The following is a 26,391-nucleotide window of genomic DNA, read 5'->3' on the forward strand; positions in this document are numbered from 1 at the left end:
CTTCTACATATTTTCACATAAGCCCCCTTCCATGCAATAATTTGCTTCCGTAAGCCAAAGTCAAGCCTTATCTATGCCAGCAAGGCATTTTGAGGGGAGGAGGGGACTGTCTCACCCCAAAGAGCTTTGCTACTATACAAGATGGCAGAGATAAGTATTGCCACTATTACTTTCAGGAGGGGTAGAGAACTTGGGCTTGCCAAGACACGTTGCAGAGTGCTGGAGGCAAGCGTTAAGGTGTTGCCATTCCAAACAAGTTTAGTTTTGTGCCGCTGAAAAAAGTCCCTGTCATCAAACAGTACCTCTAAGTAGCAGTAAGCATACCCCTGCTCCAACTGCTCACCATGCAGAAACAATTTACATTATTCTTATTTCTGCTGCTAATTTCCATTACTTTTGTTTTCTTCAAGTTAACTGTCACCCCGCCATCTGTTGAAAATTAGCTCAGTATATCAATTAAACGTTGTAGGCCTATTTTAGTTTGGCTGAGTAGGATCACATCATCTGCATAAAGTAAATTTGAAATAGCCATAGACCCAAGGTTCGGAGCGTGGGAGTTCACTGCATCGGGGTAGGGAGATAAACCAGCCAGACTGAAAAAGAACAGGGCCAGGGCACAATCTTGCTTTAGACCCTTGAACGTGTATATTTTCCTGGACAGTGTGGAGTCATCCCCAATTCTTACCCTTGTCCAGGTGTCCGTGAATAAAAGCTGTGTTCCTTTTTAAAGGTGAGCCCGATACCCATCGACGCCAATCTCTTCCAAAGGAGGTTACTATTTACACAGTCAAATGCAGCCTTGTTGTCAAAGCATTAAGTAAAGAGGTTGCTTCTTTGACTTAAGCTTATCCATTCTGAGGGATAGTGGAAGAATATTTGTAGCCGTGCAGACTCCTTTGGTGAACCCAGTTTGATTTAGAGAAATTACATCATCATCATCGGCCCATGGAACAAGTCCTCCAGTAATACGCTGGCAAAGTATTTCGCCTCTACATCTAGCAAAGGTATCAAGAGATAGTTCACCAGATGATTCCTATCCCCACTCTTAAAGATTGGATTAATTATAGAGCCCTTACACGACTCTGGTATGAATTGTTGCAGGATAGCACCATTGTAAATTGTTGTCAAGATAGCTGTCCTAGATTTTGAATTTGTCTTAAATAGTGTTTGGGGCAGACCATTCGGTCCTGGGGCTCCATCCTGCCTTCCGTTGATAATTGTTCTGCATGTTTGAGATTCCGAGAGAATATACAGAGTAGGTTACACACTGCAGCTATCTTATGTTCAGTTGGACCTAGTAACAGCACCTGGGGCTCGGTTCAGAATGTTGATCATTTGCCAGAAGGCCCTAGAATATCCCTTTTTTGCAAAGTGTAAAGCTTTTGCAAAGAACTTCTGTTTCACGGCTACCTGTTACTCCCATATTGTTTTCTGCAGGAGCTTATGTAGGTTTTTCAAGGAGCTGTGCAAGTAATGACTGGTAGTATTATTCTTAGTCTTTCTCTGGATACGGTTATGTTCCTTCCTAGTGGGCTGACGTAAGGTGGGGACCTTGTTTATACTTTGTAATGATTTGTGTCTGTATAAGGTGGATCCTCCAATGTTGGAATATAGGCCTGTTAGTTAATCACAGAACACTGTCCGTTTGGCGGTCAGATTGACTGAAGCCTTGCTAAAGCAGTCAGTTGCTAAGCTTAGCGCTGAGTCTTCGATATCTTGTGTTGTCTGCTCGGTATACCGAAGCTTACAATAATAATTTGAGCTGCGCCCTCCCGGAAGAGAGGGGAGTTTATCGTGGTGTTGAGTGTGCACGTCTAAGGTTATTTGATGTTTTCCATGGCCACTATAAGTTGTTTTAACCATCTTGTACGAGCTAATTAGGTGCATTAAGGGAAGTGTAACAGCTGTATGTTTTAGTTTGCAGGATGAAAACAATGAATAGTAAGTAAATTACGGGTTATATCTTGATCAAATCTCCCATTTAATATTCTTAAACCTAGAGATTCTTGGTCTTTCACTAAAGTAGCTGCTAGTAGCTATTGTAGACTGCACAGTGACGGACCATTTATAATCTTGCTAAATTGTAAAATCATTTCGAGGAAATTCACCCAGCAGATTCATACTGTCAACAAGTAGATTATTTGAAAGTTTAGAAACTGTTGTGCTGCTGGCTCTTGTAGTTGGATGCACGTAAAAGTTTATTACGAGAAGTGGCTTAATGCTTCCTTGATACCAGTGCTTAAGTTTAGTTACTAGGATATTTTCATCCTCCGAGGGCACCAGTTCACTGTGGAGCTTTAGGTCTACCAAGATAAACATTGCCTAGCCCCGTTTTTGGGCGTCCTAATTTCTGAGATTAAGTTGCGTGATTAAAGTAGCCTGCAAAGCCTTCCACTGCAAAAGGTTGGAGATCCATGTTTCTTGCAAGCAAAGTAAATGGCTGTCTTTTAAAAGGGCAGAATGTTTTTCCCCCTGTTTTTTGGTCTGTGCACCATTAATATTCCAAGAACAGATGTTGAGCTTCCCTGAAATAAATGAAGTTTGAAGGTTTTGGAGCTTGCTGTTGCTACGGGCTTACCCATGTCATACAGTGGCATTACCATGCAGGGCAGCTGATAGAGAACTGGTATTAAAATGTACTTTGTTGTTAAAGGGTGAATGTGTTATTTTATTAAGATTCTCTACGGGGTTTTCGAGGATTGAATAAGGCTGTTTGGGTGCTACTTGCTCATTTGCGAGGTGAATGGCACTGTATAGGCTGGGGGGGGAGAGGGGGGGGGGCGGCAAAGTTATTTTAATGCCCCATGCCAAAAAAGCGCTTCCTCTCCTGTAGGACACGCTTTACTAATAGGCTATCAGTGCAGGTCACTAATGTGGATTCTTGATTTATACCATCCAACGGTTCCAAAAATTCAATTGAAACAACTTTAGCTGTAGTAATTGTGCTGAGGGAGGGTACTGCTTGTAATAACTTTAGAATGTTACCCCGGTTGAGAATGTCATGTCGCCCTCTTGACTGGTATAATGGTGTAAAGATTGTTTTAGGCGGACAGCCCGTCACTGGAAAGTGGTCATCAACAGATTGCCTGGCACTTGTAGTACCTCCATTTTCAGGTCACATTGCTGTTCTAGAACTAGGAGAGTTGCAATTAGGTCCAGTTCCAGAATGTGTTGGTCCTCTTCTTTATTCCTTGTAAGGGGCTCGAGCTAGGTGAGGTAATAGACTGAGTAACCTGATGTGCAGAAATTTAAGCCCTCTGGTCCCTGTCGTCGTGGGTGGAAAACTTAGGAGTATTCGCACCTGTGCGTGAACATTGACTTGTGGAACCGCGCCAAAGGTGGACAGCCCTAATCTACGTCAGTGCTTCCGAGACTATCAAATAATGGAAAAAGTTACATTTTCCTTTGAGTGGAGTTACAGCAATTTATTAAGTGTTCAGAACCTTCAACAGTGATGTGATCGTTTTCCCCCAGATTCCTAATGCTTGTACACTGAACCAAGGTTAGACTTGCTCTTTTTTATTCCTTGCTTTACATAGCTTTTTCTTGTTTTTTTGATTTTATATTACCGTGACTAACAGTCCTTGGTGTGAGGTGGGAGATTTGTCAAGGTTCGTCTCGCAGAGGCTCTTAGTGGCTGGTTCTGGTGGGTAATCCTGTTGAGATGTTGGTTGTTCAGACATATCCTTATTCACAGATCATTGTTCCGTTTTAAGACCTAATTTTCAGGCAAAGGTTGAATACTTAAATCCGAAGTTTGAGGTTTCTTAATGAGCCCTTGTTATTTAAAGTTTTATTTTAGATCATCAATAAAGGAAGCCAATATTTCTGGGATTTTCATGAGTTTATTGACCTGCGGGGCACAGGTGCAGTCCATGGTGATCGCAGCTGCGTGCGCTTGTGCCCCGGAGATCAAAGAGTTTAACTTCGCAAATTTTTGATCGATCCTGGAAACTGAGATAGTCATTAAGTTCAATAAATCTATTTGAACATCCATTTTATTGGACTGGTATGTTAAGGCATCTACGGCCAATTGAGATGTTCTGAGCAGAAAGTCCCGGACTGCCTCTGGACAAGTTGTAACAATGGTGGCATGTTCGGGGGGGGGGGGGGTAGCATCCCAGATTCAGCTCTGGGGAGGGTTTTTTTTTTTTGGGGGGGGGGGGGGGAGGAGCACAGCTCGCAATCGGGCTCCTTTGTTCGTTTCTTAATTGTATGGTAGCTTCAATTGAAAGAGGAACTTCATTTGTTAATTGCAGCACCTTGCGCACCTGAGGTGGATTGAGATCCACAGGGGGATGTGGAGACGATGACCCCAATGTGAGGAGTTCCAGATTGCTGACCGGGCCCCAAGCTGACTCTTTGCTTTCATCAGAGTCCTTTGGCGATGAGTCAAAGGTGCCCACCTGAGAGTCTGAGTTTAAATTGGAGACTCATAATGGGCTTTGACTACTTTTCATTGGAAAGATTGGATCTGGGAGAGAAGTAGAGTCACTTAGCAGGGAGAAAACGGTCCCAGCTGGATCTTTGAAAAGGTCAAATTTGTCTGGGATTTTTGTTGATCTCTCAAACATACGTGCCACCGGGGAGATTAGCAGCTGCATTTCCACAAGGCATTGGCCTTCATGCTAAGCGTTGACAGGGATTGGAATGACATTTTAGAGAGCAGGTGCGGAATCCTTTTGCGCCCTGATCGCATGCCGAGATACCTTCTTTGGCGGTATAGCACTTTTTGGATTTTGTTAGGTGCTTTGCTTACCTTCGGCTTTCCCGGCATACTTCTACTCTAATACTCTGAGCAGGTTGCAGAGTTGATGGTGGATTTAGAGGTGTGCTTCCAAGATGCAAGCGGCACCCAGCCGAGCTGGACACCTTCCGCGACTCCAGTCTTGACTTATTTAACTGAACCGAGATCACTGTGCCACCACCTGTTAGACAGTCCAGGTAGAAAGTATGAGTAGGATCTTTACCACGAAAGGCCGTGCAAGAGACGCTGTAGTTTGAAGGATGCAGGGTAGCTGGCTGAGCTGGACACTAGTGATGCCTTCTCCTGGATCCTCAAGGATGGTACAAGCACACCTACTGCTTTCCAAGATGCAAGCCACAGCCAGCTGCTTCCACGAACACAAGGCTCACCTTATTTAGCAGAGTCTGAATCTCTTTACCAGCGCCTGATAGATGTTCTGGGTGGTAAGGGTAGCCTGGGTCTTTGTCTAAGAGGTCCATATAGGGGGCCCGTAGCTGGAAGCTAACTTATAGAGTTGAAGACTGAGGGATACTGGTTAGCTAGCTGGACTGGCTAGTAGTGCTGCCTTCTCCGGAGTTCCCCAAGCAAGGGACAAGCACACCCACTGTTTCCGGCCGTCTCTTCTTGAACTAAGTTGCCAGTAAAACAAAAAAGGCTTGTACTTAAATGCCACGTGGAGGGGTTTCAATGACCCCCAAAATAGCTGGTGGGTTAAGCTAGTGGACTAGGCAGGGGTGTCAATCAGTAGTGCTGCCTTCTCCTTTATCACAGAAGGGCACAAGCACTGTGCCCCCACCTGCTGTACTGTTCCCCCACTGTTTCCGGGGTCTATTATGTGGGTGTGGGTATCAGGCAAAGTAGCCATGAAGCCACACATTCAAGAGAGTGGGGCAGTAGTCTTTTTGGCTTGGGCTTAGGCTGCTTGGGCTCCTTGAACGTGTGCCCAGTGTCCTGCAAAGCGAGTGCAGGCGGGGATGCAGTTTTTACTCACTCACTGTGACGTTCCCAGTGCCCAGAGACCACCACGATCCGCACAGCGGCTGGTTGGTTTTGTAGGTGCTGCACAGTGCTGGCAGGAGTCAGCAGGATGGAGACTGAAGAACAGCCTAGCTCACAAAAGCTATTATAGTGCTTTCACAGAAATATTAGCTCTTGATGAAATTAAGATAATAAAATGTCCGAATTGGAACTTGATTGTAGGAAAAACAAGGGCATCACACACCTGTTACTAGGGACTATGTTAAGGAAGCTTTTTGGGCATTTCATTGGGAGTTGGAAGTACCTAATAAAAGACAAGGCACACTCACCTCTGACTTTTTATGTTTATTCAAATATTAGTAAGTTTGAAGACTTCCTTGACTATACTTCATCCTCATCTGCCAGACAACTGTTTTTAAAGTTCTGTTATTCTTTTTGTATAAAATAGGAAGCTTCTGGAGTTAAGAACAATGTATGCCCTGTTTGCTTAATGGCAGAAGAAATTATAGCTCACTTTATATTCTTCCGCCCTGGCTATAAGGGCCCAAGAAGTGCTGGATTTTGCCTATCCATAGATAGTTTGTTTGCAGACGATGCTCTGTGGCATTAAGGTTGCTGCGTGCTGAAACCAAGGAATCCGTTGTCTTTGGTGTTGCCAAATGTTTACACTGGAGCTGGATTAGAGCTAAGGTGCTGGGGTAATTATGATTTTATCTGGCCGCATTTTTGCTCTTGTGCCAGAGCGAAATGATACTAGTTTTACTTGCACAGTTTATGGGATCTATCTAGCATTTTAATGATTTGGGACTTTTATCCATGTGATTATTGTAATGGTCTCCAATTGTTTGATCATGGCATAAACGCCTACTGTGTTCCATCTGTGAATAATGTTCTTGTACTGCCTTGCAGCATTGCGAAGTGAAGCTAGTCTTAACTTGCACAGTTCGTCAGATCTATTTGCGCACTTTAACATCTTAGAATTCCATCTTTGCGATTATTGTTATGGCTCTACATTGCTCTGCTAGGGTACAATTACCATCTGCGTTTTATTTGTGAATAATGTTCTTGTACTCAATTTCACTATCATATATTTGTCGAAATGTATTTGCGAATTTACTTTTGCACTATTTTTGTTTTGATTTATTATATCATGTTAATTTCATTTTACATATGTAGGCTGTGTATACTTTTATGGGTATTTAACCAGATAAAGGGGGTCATTACAACCCTGGCGGTCGGTGTTAAGCTGGCGGTCTTACTTTGGGGAATTATGACCATGGCGGAGACAACCGCTGGGCTGGAGACCTGGGTCTCCAGCCCGGCGGCCGTCACTATACCACTGGAGGTATTTGGACCCGGCTTACCGCCGTGGATTTCCAGCGGTTTGAACCACCATGAAATCCACGACGGTAAGCAATATCAGTGCCAGGGAATTCCTTCCCTGGCACTGATAGGGGTCTCCCCCTCCCCCATCCCAACCCTGACTCCCTCCCCTACACCCCCCACAACCCCTGCCACTCCCCAAAGGTGGCAGGGCTCCCCTCCCCACCCCGACCCCCAACATCACATCACCCATACCCACACGACACGCATGCAGGCACCACCTACACCCTTACACGCACACACGCCGACATACATGCCAACATCCACACACACAGTCAGACACACACGCACACATCCATACAGACATACACGCACTCATTCCCATACACACAACACCCCTGCAAGCATACACGCACTCACACACCCCCTCTACATACGCACACCCCCATGCACCGACACAACACCCCCCCACCCACCTCCCCTAACGGACGATTGACTTACCTGTTCCGTCGATCCTCCGGGAGGGGACGGGAGCAATGGTGGCAGCTCCGCCGACACCACACCGCCGAATCACAGGACGTGATTCGCTGGGCGGTGTTCTGTTGGTGTGGCGGTGGAGGTGGAGCAACCTCCACTTCCCCGCCACCCGCCAGTATGGCTGTTGACGGCTCACCATTGGTAAAAGGACGGAGAGCTGCCAACGGTCATAATAGGCCGAGCGGAAAACCACCACCACTGGCGGTCTTCCACACGGCGGTACCTCGGCGGTCTTCAAAAAAGACCGCCGAGGTTGTAATGACCCCCAAAGTGTTAAACTACTACTCCATTTAGAAAGCTGTCATTTTCCTGTGTAACACCAAGAGACTTTTCCTGCTAGTTTCCAGCTGTCACCTGACCCCTGATGGCTCCAATGTGTTAAGATGTGTGTGGTGAGGGTGGCTCCTACCTTGGCAGGCTTGCCTGAGGGCCTATGCCAAGCCACTCTCTCTGCTTCAAAGGAATGCATGTCACTGGCAGATGACAGTCACATCTGGGCCTTCCGCTACTTTATCTCTCTAGTCAGGCTGGCACTAAACCCGGTGAGAGTAGACAAACTTACCAGAATCGGTTTACAGGTGGACAAAAGCTTGCCCTCCACCACAGGCTAGCACTGACCAAGTGGACCCTAGAGATGTCTCCTCAGAACACTCCTGAACATGTGACAATAAGAATAAGGACTGTCCTGCTGCCTGAAGGAAGAAGTTATCCGCTTGCCTTGAACCTAGGAACCCAGAACTGACTCCAACGGTTAGTTGGCTAGGATACAATAAACTTCCAGAGGCCTCTCTTCCTGCAACTGCCCAGCTTTCAGTTCCCACTGGACCAGTCCTCGACCCTGCATCTGGACTCTGCTGAAACGTCTAACCCCCAAGAGGATAGCACAGGTCCTGGACCTCTGGATGGTGTTAGAACATACCCCTCAGGCCCACAAACTGTACGATGAGGGACTTCCAAACTTTTTCCTAAATGTATATCCTGAGAGCCGAGAGAGACTGGGATTACTGAAGTTAAATGGTCTGGTGACCTCAGCTTGCTGAATTGTCCTGCTGAAGGACAGCTGACTTCCAGAGAAGTTTCTAAATTTGAATGTAGAGAGGTACATTGGGACTGACCCATAAGAGCACACAATCAACGTTGAGGCCTTTCTGGGCATAGACCTAGCATGCTCATTTTTCCTGTCTTCAATGACAAACTCACCAGGACACTGCGCTTCACTTCAGATACAGTTTGCCCCACTGATGACTCATTGACTGTGTATGTAAAACTTTACTGTATGAATATTTAAAATCTTTACAAACAATTACCATCTTCTTTCAAAACAGAAGAAGGTAAAAAGTGAGCGGTCTTGACAGATGATCAGGCCTAAAGAGTGCAAAAAACTTTCAAAGCAAAAGAGAGCAGCAACATTTCTTCACTTGTGAAAAATGTCACAGAGAGTTATAAAGAAAAAGCCTGATAAACATTAAAAAATAATGATAAAAAACCTCTAATAGTGATTCAAATCAACAGGACTCAACCAGGAGGGGACAATACAATCAGCAAAATTGTCTTTTGTGTTAAAGTTGAGAGAGGTGCACGCTGGATAGGCTCAAATGAAGTTGTCCAATGTTCTAGTTAGTATTCTGCTTCACAAGCTAATTTACCAGAGTAGTAGGTCTAGCCAATCTTCGTACATTCTTTCAACAGATTTGTGTAGTTGGTAGATGTACTTACCAATGTGGGCAGATCAGATAGTCCTGCAGAGTATAAACAAACTTCCCAGCCTCATTACAAGTATTTATACTATGAGTTAAAAAAGGGGATTTTAATAAACTAGGACGTGAGTTCAGCAGCACCAGACATCAGCGTAGTAAATGGTTCTAAGTATCTGTTTGGTAGCCATAAAGCCTGTAATTCACGATCGTAGCTAGAGAATGCAATTTAGGATTCATGTCCCTAATCTGGAGAGCCAACAGTCTCACTGTCACAATATGTCTCAGGCAAGCTTTCCCAATTGAGCACTTAAGATATGGCTGAGGTGTCAGGAGAGCGGGTATTTATCATAGGATAGTGTCACTGATGCGGTCACTGGTGTGCTATTCAATTTCGCCAGTTTTGCTTATCATGGAAAGAGCTTTTGACTACTTTTTCAATATAGTTGTAAGCACAGAATGGGAAAGGACCAGTTTACATGGTTCCTTCTGGTCTATCTGAAGGATTCCAAACGTCTTAGATAGATAGGGCGACCAAGGATTCGTTTTTGAGTCAAAAATTAGATGTAGAACTGCCTTTAATGTATGGGGCTGAGCCATGAGGATTCTATAGTAGTATTTAAAGAAAGCACCCATATTAGCCGACTTCTGACTTTCGAGGCCAAGTTCCAATCTGATCAAACAACCTCTTGTACATCGGGAGTAACAAACACTCTTATAGGCTCTGACTTGTAGTTTTTCCACTGTTATAGAAAAACTGAGGAAAAGCTTCATCACCATAAGTTGGAGCCGGTAAAAGCGAGGCCCTCAGCATTCGACGCATCGGAATTGACGAGGGACTTTTCAGTAGAGTGTTTAGCTGGCAAGTTCTTATGATTTTCAATTCAGCCTTCGCTTTAGGATGAGACAAGTGGGTTTTAGATTTTCCATCTGTGGTCAGCCATACTCCTAAGTATTGATGTTTAGAGGCCCCATATTCCAATGGCAGCGCGTTTTTTCAAATGAGGCTGAGTAATCAACAAAACAAGAATAAAGAGGTGGTGACTTCTTACTCAAGGCTTGTTGTATTAATTAGGAGACAGCAACAGTTGTCCATGTTTGAGGCGTTTGCCCTGAAGCCCGTTTGGCACAGCGGGACTATCCCCTTTGCATCAGCCCAGTTTTCCAACTCTTTTAAGCGGACAGAGGCATACATCTAGCTTTGATATCAAGAAGAGTGATAAGGCTGGGTCTTGCTTATCGTCTTTATTACAAATTGGATGTAAGATAGAGCCCCTCCAGCTGTTGGGGACAACCTTGGTCGTCATGCATGGGCAGTAGAGTGTTTTTGACCACCCCTCAGTATCATTCTTGAAGACCTGGGCAGGAATGCCATTAGCACCCGGAGCGCCTGTGTACCTAATGCTACGCAGGATTTTTGACACCTCAGTAGCCTTTGGGGTGAGCACAAGTTCCAGTACATTGTCTTGATTGCATGGTGCGTCCCAGGAATAGGTGGTAGTGGCATTATTATCTACATATAGCTTCTTTTTGTGCAGTTGCTTTCAATCACATTTGTTCATGGCCATTCTTGATATACCTCCATAGTGTCGCCTGGTTGTTTGCGCTCAGCAATGAACAGATATATAGCTACTCTTCATCTGCCTGATTACATTTTAAGGACCAGACCAAGGATATCTTGTTTTGTGCCACATTTTCTGCAAACTGGGGAAGCTCCACTTACTCTTGGTTATAAAGTGCATCCGCAGGTGACCTGTGGGGCACCTCCAAGGGGGAGATGAGGGTCCTAAACGATGAAGCAGACTCATCAACTACTTTTTCCTCCATAAACGTTTTTAAGTCAGAAGATAACGTTTCTACAGAGGTGAACCTGGTCCCTGACTGACGAGCCATTGCGGTTGGCTTTAACATTTGACTTTGACCCGATCTAGAACAAGATAGCCACGGCTGGCACTTTATTCTTTTGGATGTTATTTTTATTCCAAACTTTAAAAATTCATATCTCCCGATCCACTTATTGGATATTGTTTTTTTAAAATACATTTTATTTGGTGTTAAGCAGACAATGGAGCCTGAAAGGTCCACGACCATGGAAAAGCAGTAAACGAAGGGTGAGTACTCCTGAGCAACAAAGACAGACAAAACATTGGACTGTCTTTCCCCAGCCCAACCCACCCCACACAAGAATCCCATATACATTCATTACAAGATCACCACTGAATCTCTCACGTCGGAGTCCCATACATTCATATTTCAGTGTCTAAATGGGCCTTGGCAGTACATATTGGTGCCAACACCAACCCTCTATAATCAGCCCAATGCTGACATTTCTTCTGGTGTTTCTGTGAGCAGCATCTAGCTTGAAAAACAGCGATTTCGAGACCCATACAATGATCGATCCCCTTTTTCCATGCTCCCACTGTTGGTGGTGAGTCAGCTTTCCACAGCCTGGTGATATATCGCTAAGCCAATGTGAGTCCCAGAAACAAAAAGTGTAATTTGAAGCAGGTCCCCCCCGCACTCTCCCCCCTTCCTGAGTCTATCTGTGTTGTGAAGGAGAATCCGTTTTGGGTCTAGGGAAATATCCAGGAAAGCACCTCTGCAAGACACGACACCACCTTCCTCCAGAAGCGTTGCAGTGATAATCACCTCCAGACAATGTGTAGGAAGGTGCCATCTTCCATTCTACATCGGAGACAGAGGGGGGAATCCCAGAACCTTCATGCCCCAAAGCTGGTGTCTCGTATAGTAAACTCTGTGCAAATACTTGAATCGGCTCAGGCGGAGACGAGAGGTGATAGACACCTCACATGGGGCCCCTACAGCCTCCGTCCAGTCCTCTGTGTCAATATCACCATCATCTCTCTGTCACGCCACCTGGAGAGTGGAAAATGTAGTTGTACTATTTGTGACTAAGGAGTGGTAGACCTGTGTAATCTTATGGGGCCCAAATCACCCACTAAAAGCTTGCTTACCAATGGGTTGAAATCAGGGAGCTCACTAAGGCCGCCTATATGGAGAGTAATGGTGTGACGGAACTGTAGGTATCAGTAAAACTGGGTGTGATGAAGCTTAAAATCCATTTGTAACTCCTGAAACGATTTCAGGGCTGTGCCCGCATGCCATGTACTGGATCTTTGGCATTTTGCTATCATATAATTTATAAAAAATATTCCCTGTTTTTCTAAATTGGTTTGGACGTTTTTCTTGTGGTGTTTTTTCACTTTATTACTGTTTGAGTAATGCATAGATGCGTTACCCATTGCCTCTAAGTTAAGCCTGACTGCTTTGTGTCAAGCCACCACAGGGTTAAGCACAAGTTTACGTGACTCTAGTGGTTCACCCTGACAAGTATTGTGATCATTTGAAGTGGGTTTTCACTCCCTTAAACTATCACTCCAATTTATTACAGTTAGTCAATCACAATCGGATATCCCATCTGCCTTATAACAAGTGCCATAGGTCTATTGCGCTTCTAACAAAGGGGACGAAACATGTCACATTACTGACGGGGTGAGCCATCTGCCAAACTCTATATCAGGCCCTTAGTATTGAATAAGAACGTGGTCTACTGCAAAATTAAGACATAGGTTACTGTCGGGGTCACAGTGTGCAGTAAAAGTGTTGTGTAATGTGTTGCCTGCTCACCTCTGGGAGACATGGTCTCAGACAGACACCAGCCCTAACTGCACAACAGGTTCAATTACACTATGGCGCATACCCTTCCCAGGTTAATTACAAATTTATATTGGAACCAAGTTGGGGGGGGGGGGTTGGATTCCACCTTTACACACATTTTCTAGACAGCTAGTATGGATCCATTGTCTAAGGCTTTAGAATGTGGTTGATTTGGTTCTATTTCAAATGTCATTTTCAAGCTGCTCTCTAGACAGTTTTTATACAAAGTGATGACTCTGACAGGAGGCAGCAATATGGCTGGCATCAAGCAGGAGTACCCAAAACAAGGGCATACAGAAGTGTGTGGTTTCACCAGGCTTTCATCAGCCATACTCAAGTACGTAAATGAGATAGAGACACACAAAAGGGCAAGCCCTGCATAGAAACTTCCACACCTTAAACAAAAAACTGTGGTCCCACTCTTCACTTCTACCATTTACCCAATCAGTGCCAGGAAGAGCTGATCAACAATTGTTAACAAGGACCTAGTGGAATTTTTAAAGGTAACCCTATCTTCATCCTTATCATTTCATGCCTGGGTCTCCACCCATCACCTACAGGAATGCAGGGAATTCACTTACACTCTCAGAGGAAAGCTGTTCTTATCTTCTATCTTGAGCCATGATATGTCAGGAGCATCCAAAACATATCCCACCAGCCACAATACTCAAAATTCACAACACTCAGTGCCATTCTACAATACTTTTGACAAACTCACACTACATACAGAAATTCAACATGTTAAAACGTTCAAAATGTATTTATTAGCAAGGTTAAATAAAACCATCACAATTCAAACATACATCCTATATAAATAATTGAACATATTCATTATATAAGTAAAAGGGCATAAAAATGAGTTTTGCTTATTAAAACTAGATCAAGGCATGATGTTAAATTGAACATGACTAAAACCTGCTCCACTAACTTCAACCCTGTTCTTGATCTTCAATTCAGGACTTACTTACTCCTGTGTTAAGCCACGTTGCATTCTAGTTATTAAATGTAAGCTCAGACAATTTCCTAAAATAAGTAACACTGAGCTATACCTATGACTAATTCTAACTGGAGTTGGCCGTTTGAGAACTAACACCGGCCGATAAACCATGCATTCTCGGCGTACTAAATTTTATTCTCCATTTCTTTTTTGGACCTGTACCATAAATTTGGTCCCTCGACAAGAAAACCGAATTGAGAGTCCACTAAGCCAGCTGATGACGGCCGGCCTGCATGAGCGTATATTTAATGCCATGAAGAGGTTTTTCAAAAACAATGTCCTAAGGCCTTGCAGAGCTGGGCACACACAAAAAAATATGTTCTAATGACTCTTGTCTGACCCACGCAGGCGGCAAGACTGTGTTGGTGCTTGCTGTCTCCATAAAGGGACCCTGTCTTTTGTTTCCATCATCCCAAATCTAAAAAGTATAAACTGATGTTTCAAAGACTGATTAAAGGATGCTGCTAAATATTCCTGAGCCCGTAAAGTCTGTATGATGTTATTACAGTCCAGGCGTGTTGTCTTCTTGCCAGTTTTTGTTTATCAAAAATCAGAGACTTCATCCTAGTGATAGCATTTGCCTTCTGATAAAACTTCACTTTGCCCTGGCTCTGCTCCCAGGCTTCTCGCAGACCTAGCACTTTAATACAGTTGTTTAGATGATGACCCCAGGTGCCTTTCAACATGTACACATGCGCACAATGAGTTTCACATCACAGCAGAACTTTACACAAGACACAGGAAAAAAAGGTCTGTTAACACAACAGATTTACACAACAGATTCACACAATAGATTCACACAATAGATTCACACAATAGATTCACACAATAGATTCAAACACGGTACGCTGCCACTACTGCTTGATTAGGCAGACCCACAGCATGGAGACTGGTGCACTGCCTACTACGAGAGCGTGCTTGGTGAACCCCTCCAGGTCACAGGCCAGGTCTCGGACCTCATATGGTCAGTGAGAGGTCTATGTCTCTGCACCCACACTAGGCAGAAATAGGCCTACGTTTCTGCGCAGACCCTAGACTAGTGTGATACCAGGGCCAAAATAAGTCAGGATTCAAATTTCTTGTGGGACAGGATAACATGGCTGTTTATCATGCAGGTGACTTTCCAGTCTGAACGCTTGCTAAATAGCTATTTTCATTACAGTTTTGATTAAGAGCAGATGGAAACCCCTAACAAGTAATAAAGTACCTGAAGAATATAGATGAGAAAATACAATATGTTACAGTCTAGAAAAAGGGCATTATTTCAGAAATTCTTTGATAATCTGTATCAGCTCCACACAACAGCTCTGCTCTCTTTTAACCTTCAAATTCCACTAGTACTACAATAGAATAGCAATGATATCTTCCAATCAGGCATTTCATTCAAGGTTGTAGAAAATTGTGTATTATCCCCATTCTGGTAATGCTATTACTTTCAGAAATTTAGAAGGAAACCTTTAAAAAGTGGCTTACCTGCATTTATAAGGTCAGCATCTACTTCTTCTTTACGAGGATAAGGACCCTGACAAAAGAAGATTTGTAAGAAAACAAAGCAGAACATCAACGTCTACTAATACAATACTTTCAAATTAAAACAGTGAACTATATTCACAGACAATACTTGATCAGATTAAATCCCCATTCACTAGTTGAGCTCTTTAAAGGTCAACGTGTTCTTTGTACTCAACAGCTTTGAACAAAAAGTTGAATGTTAAAGACAAAGTTAAAACGGCAGCAATTATCTGTGGCCACGGTCCTTCTATGATCCGGACCAGCACGTGGTACAGCCTAAAGGAAGTTCTAGTCAACAGGAATGTGCCCTTAACTTAAATTTAGTCATAGGCAATAGCGTTGCAAACAATACCCCAACATACCTTATTCTGTTTCAAGGACATAAATTACAACAAACTGCACCTTTCAGTGACAGCAACATTGCTCTCATTTCCCCCTACCCTCCCAACATCCCAATCTTTCAACACCACCTTCCCTCCCTTTTGCCATCTTTAGCTTCAATACCCAATGCGTTCTTCATAGCCCAGCCAGGTCATGCCTGATTACGTTAAACCACATTTCTCCACTTCTGTCACTTTGGCCGGTGTTGAAAACTAGGTTTCACCCATTTAATACACTCGGGTTTTTTGTTTTTTGGATTATCTGGTTTAAAAAAAAAAATGTGTTTGGGTGTGTCTCACTACATGTGCTTCTCCCACAGTAATCAAGTGGCAAATAGACTGAGCATACTTACCGCCAGTGTCTGCCTTAAGATCAGATCCCTGTGACGCAGCAAGGGTAAGGGGAATTTGGATGATTACATGTAAACACATGTGAGGCATGTGAGACTACTGTTATCAACATCCCGGTAACTGTGCACATGTAGCCTGGAGCAGAGGGGACTCTGCAGGATTAGATACTGACCTGGGGTAGACCTTATGATATTAGTGTACACTCTTAGGCATAGTCAGTGTGTTTACTGTTTTATCTGCAGTGATACTTTAGACACTTAGGGGGGGAAGATACTTTAGAGTGCAGTTCTGCTTCCCTTTGGCCTAAAATGTCCAGTGACATGTGAAAAAGTGAAACGTGTGCCAAAATCAAATCCGCAAGTTCCAAAAAGGTATCTGTAGAATTTATCGGCCTTCCAGAATGATCATATTTCTCTGGCTCAGATCAGGATTAGAGGCAAGGCCTTTTGTCACCATGCTGGGCCACGTTAAGTACATTTCTCTCCAGCAGAGGGAACAAAGGCCACTCCACACAAAAAGAGTAATTAACAGTGCTTCCCTCCTCTCCTGAGCAGGAAGAGTTTTGGGATTAAAAATTAAATTATTACCTGTCACAATGTACCAGGGCTGGGGTCAGCCCAGGTCCGCTGAACAAAGGAAGAGCCCCAGACAGCTGGAGCAACACAGAAGGTGGGGCTATTCTTTGAAGTTTTTGGGAGAAAGGTTCCCGCAATGATGTCAGAAAGAGACGGAGCTGAGAGTGCAGGAGTAGATATGACCACTGACTTCTGAATGACTCCATACTGAACTGTCCCAGCATGCTGTGCAGGAGGGCTGGGACAGAAGTGGAGAGGTGATGTGGCACCCTAGGATTGTCCAGGGGTGCCTGGCTTCTAGAACCTTCCAACCCCTTTGAAAAACTGTTGGGGGGAGATTGGGGGGAGGAAAGGGGCTGTTTCTTGCTTTTATGCTCTTTGCTGCTGGACCCTGGGACTGAGCCAGCTATTAACAACTGGAATGAGAAACCCCCTGATGCCAAAAAGGACCAATGGCAGTGTGGCTGCCCCCCTTGTGCCCCCTGAGTACCAGCTGGGGAAAAGCCCTGGACTTCTAAGCCCAGAGACAAAGACCAGGAGAGCTGGCACAGGGAGCCAGTTGAATCAGTTCCCTGCAAAACACACTGCACTGGAGGTGAGAAGGGTCTTCTAGAAGTGCTCCTGGTGGCTAGAGCTCGCCACCAGGAGAGTAAAATGAGACCAGGATCGTCCAAATAGGCCCAACGGGGCCAGCGCTATGGCATTTTTACGATTAGCGACCTTTGACCCCTTTTTCAAGCGAGAACGTGAGGCTTTGCTGCATCCTCAATAAATATTCCTGGTGTAGGCTACGGCCCAGTGCAAGAACTATGAGTTTTCTTTTTTACCTCGGATGGGGGCATATTGCTCCCCCCCCTTCCCAGACTACAGAAGGCCCAGGCATCCCAAACCCGGGTCAGATTTCATTTACGGGAGCCCAGGACCCTGAACTCCAGGTCTCTACCGCCACAAAAGAAGCTGGGAGCACTGTAGTGTTGCTCATAAATCAAAAAAGAGGGGCCTGTGACCCCCAGTTTTAGGCCCTGATGTTTGCAACTACTTAGGGGTGAGTGCCTTCGCACCCCCTCAAGTGAATGCTGCTGCACTTTCAACCCCCTCCTCGCCCTCCCCAACTGTGGTGGGTCTGCCCAGCTCCTTTTGCCTCTGTATGGGGGGAGTGGGTGGCCAAAGCCAACATCAGTGCCCTGATCGCAAGGAGCAGACAGGGAGATAAGAGTGCTGCCAGGTCGCATTGGCAGCAGAGATGAGGGAGCCAAAGGGGCTGCCAGGAGTGGGCTTCATGGTCGTCCCCCAACAATTGGTGGGATGAGAGGTGCCTGGGTGGGACCGGGCAACCCCCATACAAATTTTTTTTTTTAAATAAGGAAAAGCAGCAAGGCCGCGCAGCATAACAAAGAAAGCAGCCAGAGCCGCTACTAAAATATTCACAATCTGCAAGGGAGCACCTCATAATGCTGTGATGGGATGTTGTCACCCATTTCTTGGCTCATGGCGATAGCCTCAGGATGGCACGGGCCCCACCAAAGAGGAAAATGAGCATGGGGAGTTGGAGGAGTAGAGCAACTGTCCGTCCTCTCCAACAAAACTGCAGAAGGCTTAGTGACTACCATAGCTCTGACCCTGTCTGGAGAGTCTACAAAAGATGAGATTTCTAAGCTTTGCTCATGTTTTTGAGCCACCCCCGTGCCCCCCCAAAAAAGACTGAAGCATGTGTTCTACATCCTGGAGTGCAGCACCCTCTATAGTATGATTTTATGGTTGCATTTTAGTAGTGTGTATGTAATAAATGTACGTTTCCTTTTCTAAAGAAAAAGCACTGATTGCACAATCATTTATCGAGTGTTATTATTGTGTTCCAGCAAACGGTGACTCCTCCCCTGAGTAAGCCTTGGATTGCTCTGCTTCACTACCATGAGCGAGTCAAGAGTTATAACGGGATGTTTGGTTCCCATTGACCGGAAATTGTGGACCTATTACTTTTGCAGGCCTCACATCATTAACAACTAATAACCCAGTTCCCTACAACTGGTTTCTTGCCCACATTATTAAATACATATGTGTGGGCATGTATTATTGTTTGAGAGGGCTGGACATGGATTTTATTGCTGGAAGTACTGTATTGAGACCACAGATGATAGGACTCCAGCTCAAAAACTGTGCTCCTATTTGTCATGATATATCAGACTCCGTATTAATTATTCATTCCTTCTGGCAAGACAAACATCCTGAACCAACTGACCCCTACTTAATCTTTAAAAAGCAACTGGCCAATTTGTTCATCTTACCTTGCCTTACGGAAAGAAGTACTCCAAAGAAACATCTTCTCTCCACTGTGTTGATAAACCATCGTTAGGCACACAAAAAATTCCAGTCCTGCTCTTTGCAGAGGACACACTCCTGATTTTCAAGACCCCAAGCGGATTACGGAAACTCCTCACGTGCTTCGAGGAATTTTGTTCCATGCGGGGACTTGAAATCAAAGCCTCCAAAACTAAGCTAATGACGCTCAATCCCAACAGATCCTTCAGAGGGAAGTTTATGCTTGAGGGTACCCCATTCGAAAAGGTGTGCACATTTAGTTATCTGGGCCTAATGCTAACAGAAAAAAATGTCTTGGAAAACACATTGTAAAGCAGGCACTAAAATTAAAACAAACAACATGGGTTTTAACAAAGGATTTGAATCTTTTGCATACCAAACCAATACACCCTGCACTCCAGATATATGAAGCCAAGGCTGTGAGCTTGGCTCTCTACGGGGTTGAATTATGGGGCTATGCCAAAGCCCAAGAAATAACAATGTCTGAAAATAATTTCCTAAGAAATCTTGTGCCGCTCCAGCCAATCACTCCACTGTTCCCCCTTCTTAAGAAACTAGGAATGAAACATATTGGCCACAAGGCCCACCTACGTCCCCTCTTGTACTGGCGGCGTCTATGGACCACCCCAAAGCTTGGTTCCTCCACGGTAGCCCTACACGTCATCTTAGGAATTTATAGTTCTCACAGTATCCCCTGGTTTAGATACATCAAGGGGTTACTTTATTCACTTGGGTTTAGAGAACTTTGGGACTTTCCAACTACTGCCTCCATTCCATCAAAAATCGACCTAAAAAACTGTACTGGCAAATGGTAGGCTCTGAAGATCTGGGGGCTGCACTTCACACTATCATGTAAATTTTCCAACCCAAAGGAGATGTGCAAATATGAGGCCTTCTGGGACATAATCACAGTGCCTAGAGAAAGGAAATTTTACTTCCAGTTCCGCATAGGCACCTTGCCACTAGAATCATTCTCCAGTTGCTGGTCATTTGAAGGGACAACCATTCGCCCAGCTTGTAAAGCACCGATTGAAAACCTCCCTCATATTTTATTTGTCTGCCCTGCCTACGCTGCTTCTCATAGGAAATGGTTGGCCCCGGCTTGTAGACTGCTGGGAGTTTGCAGGTCCGGCATAGCCCTTTGAATTCTCACATCAGACACTCGCTCAACGTTAGTGATTGCTGTTGCCAAGTTCCTTGGGGCTAGTTGGATTGACAGAGGTAAAACTATTTTTATAATGGTTTTAGTAAGAATGTATCAAGTTACTCTGGAAGTGCACTTAGTTTTAATATTTTAGTTACATGTACTGTACATATTTTATGTCAATGTGTGTATTTATTTATTGCTGCTATGTGCTTTTATGGCCCTTGAGGCTGAAATAAAGTTATTGAAATGGATACAACTATTCTCCACCTGGAGAGGTGGGTGTTATTGCTACAGAAGCCATTAATCTCAACAACAGCAGAGGATAATGGGTGAAGCAGACTGCTCCATTTTCCACGGAACAAAACATGATCACAGGTTTAGTCACAAGGAGATCTATGTTTAATGTTTTGCCATATCAATAGCCATGAGCATTAAGGATAGATCCTACCTGCTAGAGCCTACACTCCCATCTCCTTATGAGTGGGACTTTGTAGTCTATCATGTGCAAAGATTTAAAATTCAGTTGCTGATATGGTTCAAGAATGGAGAACATTGGTTGAAGAAGGTGGTGGCACATACAAAAATTGCCTTTTTTGCTAGTTGGTGAGAAAACAGGCCTACATACACGTGATGTGAGAACGTGACTGTGCAAAGGCAACAGTCTAAGACAAATGGAGTTGTGCTATACCTAGCGCCTGTGGAATCAATGTTCCTAGTCTGTGTATTTCTGACCTCTATCATCCACTCTCACTACGTTCAATGAAGGCTCAGATACACAAGCTACCCCATTTTGGATCGCTACTCCATTATGGATCACCATGGCAACAGTTAATTTGTGCAGCAGCAGTTTCAAATTATTTACAGATTGCAATTGAACAGCGAATAAAGCTAGGAACGCAGACTCTATTGATAGGTTGCTACTACAAATCACCAGATATGACAATGCATAAAAGTGCAAAAAGAAGAACAAATAACAGCTTATCTTCACAGTTAACAATTAGGAGTGAAAATGCATGCAATTCTGACAGAATAGACACATTTCTCCCAATAACTAACACAAGGGTGATTACATGCTGATTGTCAGTGGAAGTGGTTGTGGCATGGTAAACAAAAGGCGGGTTTCAGCAGCTGGAATATCAGGTTTTATTTTCACAAATATGCATACTCACCAGCCCCAGAACGCCGTTTTCACTCTGCAGATGCACTGTAATGTTTGGATGAATGTAATTGCTTGCAAGCATTGGAATACCGATTCCCAAATTTGCTGACATAACTAGTTAAGGATAAGATTTAAATAGGCAGTAAAATAGCTCAGCGAGTTGAGTGTGTGTATGTGATCTGCAGGTCGCAGGTGCAAATCCTGGTAAGGCTGACTATTATTTTTCCTAAAGAGGTCGTTCGAATGAGGGCCACTTTCGATTGGGTAATAATAATTCTATAAAAATGGTTTTGGGAATCAATCACTTTGGCTCTCTCTACATAAACAACAGATTATTACTAATATTGTCATTTTTTAGCTTCATAAAACTTCTAAAATGCTTCAGTTGTAGATGCACTCCGTGTTAGTCACCGAGTTTAGGAGGACAGTCATGATTGGTTTTTGACAAGAGTGAACTCGGCTCCTAGTCACACCAGTGGCACTGCGTTGTGGTCATCATAAGGAAGCAACACACTAGTGCGCATGCCAATAACAAGACATTAAAAAAGAATACCTAACACACTGCCACGTGATAATGGTTTAATCCACTACTGCACCACATCAGCAAGCTGGGAAACAATATGGGTGCTCCACAAACATTGCAGCAATACAGTACCTGAAGGTCGCCACTCAATAGCAAGCCTCATAAAAGTGGAATAAAAATAGGCCAAACTCTATGGTGTGTGTCATATATCTGGCAAATCTTCAGCATTAAGCTGTGTGTACCAACAGCAGTCACGCCAATATTATTAAGATGGCCATAAAGTACATAGTTTTTTCTTCTGATTGTCCTAAAGAAGTTGCTGCAGCACTTCCCTTTTCATAGAGGGTGCAATGATGTATGCAAGGTGCGTGGCTTGGATTCATACCCAAGGACTTTGTAAAAGGACAAATTAGGATGGGGGCCCATTTCCAGGTGGTAATGTCTTCATGCCTCACACGTTAATGTACTGGATCTGACATCAATGTGGCACCTCACTATCAAGGGCGGCTCCTCCATAGGGTCGAAGGAGCGTTGCCCCCTCCCCCCCCCCCCCCCCCACCAGCAGCAGCAAACCTTTTCCCTAAAAAACGATCATAAACTGTGTTTATGATCGTTTTGGGGGGAAAGGGGCGGAGCCACGGGTGTGATGTGCACTGAGGGGGGAGTGCTCAACCCCCCTCAGAGCGCATGTGTGTTTGGCCAGCCCTCTCGGAGCGGCCAAACACACATGCCCACAGGGCTCTCCCCAGCCAAGCAACACGGTTGCTGGGCTGGAGAGAGTCTGCACAGGCTCCCAGTCTGCCTGGGAGTGCCCTGACTGGGCGCTCCCAGCCAACACTAATACTGCTCTAAGCAGCGTCAGGATTGGCGCAGGGCAGACTGTGAGCCTGTGCCTGCAGCAGAAGAGAAAGGAGGCAGAGGAGCAGTACTGCGCGGGAGCGCAGGTAAATGAGTTTTTTTAAATGTTTTTTGTATTTAATGCTCCCCCCCCACGCCACCCCGTCCCTTTAAATTTGCGCGAGCCACGACTGCTCACTGTGAAGTTCATCTGATCTCATCTCATCTTCATGTGATCTCTTCAGTGAATATGGGTGTTCTAGGTACTGTGCCGTACAAGTGATCTCCAGTGAATATGAGTGTTCTAGGCACGAGGGACCCTGGAAGTTCGATGAGAAATAGGTCTTTTATCTAAGGGGGTCATAGGTCTCGACCCCCTGATTGGCCTGTCTAACCAGCACACCCAACACCACCACATCTACTATCACAAGGTTTTACAGAAGTGTGGCACACGTTTACACTGGTACTTCACTATGTGAAGGGGTTATGTCTAATATTCCCTTGTGGCAGACTGCAACGGCATAACAGATCGAATCATCACTGTATTTAACATTCGGGACGCCCTACTGTTGTGACAATCGACACCATTACACATGTAACCGATGTAGTCGATATCTCTTGAACAGAGTCCACTGCCACACCAGTCAAATGCTACACCGGAAAAGCACAATACTTGCAGAAACTCACAGCTTCTATGATGGCACAAGCAGAACTTTTGTCGAAGCACTATTGTTTTGTATAGACTTATTGTCTGCATCTGGTTTGGTTTTCCATGTCATCAGTGTACAGTGCCAATATAAATTTTGGGATGGGTAGATTACCTTTACAGGTTCTTGCTAACGGTTTTGGCAGATATATCTGGTCCACTTCGGAAAAGGGTAGTTTAATTTAAACATTTCACTTTCTAATGTCAGCTCTGTCTTTTGATGACTGAAGCATGTTTTTTTCTCTGCTCTTCAGCAGGCAGTAATTTATTAAATATAGAAATTAGGGAAGTGTTAATTCATAACAAAAACTCACGATTTGCATTATGCAAAGAGATGGGTACATATTTAGATCCAGGAAGAGAAATCACCTACCTAAGCTTAGATGCATGTGGCCTACTTTTCCAAATCTCTGTGGAGTATGATTTAAAGGGTGTATAATAATTAATAACACGTTACCCACCACCAAAATAAACGTTATAGTAAGGTGGCTAGCGTAATTTTATTTCAGGTCTTATAATCACAAGTGTTTCAAAGCCATTTGCTTTATTTTTATAAGGTGAAAAATACATGTAAAATAATGTGAAATCAAATCAATACAAAGTAATTATTGGCAAAATAAGGTGGTTTCAGCTGATAGTAAATTACTCAATTCTTCTGTTTCTGTATCCTTTGTTTTCCAAGGGGAGTATGTTTAAACTATTCAATTCACAGAATAATCGCCAGCCCCTCTCACTGCAATACTTTCCTTTTTTTTCTATAAAAAAAAAAAAAGTTTGACTGTGATTTATATTTGAAACATTCATTTTTTAAAATCTCGGCAAGATATATGTAATTTATTAAAACTTCTCTAAAAAAAGGCTGAATATTTCACAAAGAGTGAAGAATTCAATAAAAGACCTTATTTAATGTTGCCAGACAAAATACTAACAAAACTTGGTGGATACCAACCCGCCTTACAGTACGTGCTATACCCTATAATGCACTTGTAAAGCCAACCAATCAACTCTATACCTGCCACTGTACACACCAGTCGTTGAAAGTACTTTTAATCCAATGCAAAAGACTCTTTTGTCTGGGGTCAAGTTAACAAAGGATACCGTACATGCCATCTTCAAACTCCAAAGCTGCTCGTCGGATGATCCTTTCTCTTACAATATCGGACTCTTTTTTAGGTTTGGGTGTTGCATCTGCTGGCTTGCTAATTGTTAATCGCTGTAACAAAACAAAGGCTGATATTTTAGACAACAGGGTTGATAAGTTTATCTTTTGCAAGTAATAAGTTCCCTTTCATCCAACAGTACTATAGTCTTCTCCTAGAGCAGCAAGGTAAAATCTTTCTACTGAAGTTCAATGATAGACTCACCCACCTGTGCCTACAGCATGAATAGCTCTTTGAAAGAAAAAGTAAAATGTGAGAAAGGACAATGCTTCAGGGACAGCCTAGACCAATAGAAACCCTTGCAATCCATCAAGGTGGGAACAAATAAAACACTTGAGTATTATAGACCTAGTGAAAAGCAGCATACAACTTTACTGATACAAAGTGGGCCTGCTCGGACCTAAACTTACCACATATTTCAACTCTTTAAAAAGGTATTTATGAAAAACCACTCGATTATGTTAGACGGTATAAAATGGTTGTGCATTCACCAAACATCGGCTTTCACTGGTTATTGTCACATCGTGAATGCTGTTGGAACTTTCTTTGTGCATTTCCATAAATGCCTTTTATGCTGTTCACAGTCAACACAGATCAGAAAATGTATTTTTCATTCAAATATTTATAGCGAAAAATTTAACTCGGTGAGGACTGAAATGAAGGATTTATTCCTTTGGAGAAAAACAGGAAGAAATAAATTTAGGAGACCAATGAAGCTGAAATTCACAGTCGCAATTCAGTGCAGTATACAACGATGAAAAAGTCGTTAAGGCAGCACTACAGAGTATAACAAATGTAAACGTGTAACAGAACAAATTATTTTTCTAGTGGAGAATACATTTAAAAAGTTGAAACGCGATGAATTACACATTTCAGCCAAAAAATACGCTTGCAAGTTGTTCATAGTCTGTAAAAGTTAAATGGAAGAGGCTTACTGATGAAAATCAAACCTTTGCTTGAAACGATGTTCATGGCAATTTTCTTAAAGACACTCACCACTGGTGAAACAACCTGGTGTTTCCTTTCCCACCTTGCCACTGTCCTGGCCATTTCTTCCCAACTCAGCCAAAATAAGGGTCTGGCAGTCCGAACTGTGGCTAAACCACAGATGGTGTGTCTGGGAAGTGTGATCTAGTAATGCATTATCTTCCAGTGCCTCAGGGGAGAGGCTTCCTCTGGCACTAGGAGGTCATGTTTTCCATCTGGTCTGGTTACATTATGGAATTAAAGGGTACTGGCTCTCGATACCGTTCCTTACACTGCACATCACCTGAACCATCCTGTCTGGGATGTAGACTAGTGCAACTAATGTACATCAGAAAAGGCCAAATAGTATAATGAGTATAATGACTTAGAATTCCAACAAATAACACTGTAGTGTGGGGTGGGTGCCACTGGGTGAGCCATCCTCCTTTGTGTATATTACCTGTTGATTGCTTAAGCTCGGGCAGTCAGCTAAAGCTGTATCTCACAAGTGCTAACAATGGGCCAAGCAATGCTAGGATAAAAGAAAAGACACTGAAAAGCCAGAATAAACCTCGGGGTAAAGATATAGCTCAATTAGTGACATTCGTAAACGTGAAAAAGGCAACCAAGATGTTGCTATAAGTTCTGGCATCTAACAGATCGCTTTCTGCAAGAACGCGTGCATGCCTCACTTATAAAACTATTTCTGACAAGTGTAAGATGGTGAAAGCAGGCATAATGCATGCAACTCGTTAAAAGAACCAATGTCGTAGACAGTTTTTCATTGTTTTGTGTAATCAAC

General features: G+C 43.7%; 1 protein-coding gene across 1 annotated transcript in view; it reads right to left on the reverse strand.

Moving 5' to 3' along the window:
• OXCT1 (3-oxoacid CoA-transferase 1) overlaps window positions 1-26,391 on the reverse strand; it is a 448,860-nt gene that overhangs the window by 272,491 nt on the left and 149,978 nt on the right. The window contains exons 9-11 of the mRNA XM_069221450.1: window positions 24,562-24,676; window positions 21,408-21,502; window positions 15,428-15,476 (exon numbers count right to left, since the gene is read on the reverse strand). Coding sequence (XP_069077551.1) covers window positions 15,428-15,476; window positions 21,408-21,502; window positions 24,562-24,676 — 259 coding nt within the window. The remainder of the gene's footprint in view (window positions 1-15,427; window positions 15,477-21,407; window positions 21,503-24,561; window positions 24,677-26,391) is intronic.

Source organism: Pleurodeles waltl, chromosome 1_1, assembly GCF_031143425.1.
Source record: "Pleurodeles waltl isolate 20211129_DDA chromosome 1_1, aPleWal1.hap1.20221129, whole genome shotgun sequence".
In the NCBI taxonomy this organism is placed as follows: domain Eukaryota; kingdom Metazoa; phylum Chordata; class Amphibia; order Caudata; family Salamandridae; genus Pleurodeles; species Pleurodeles waltl.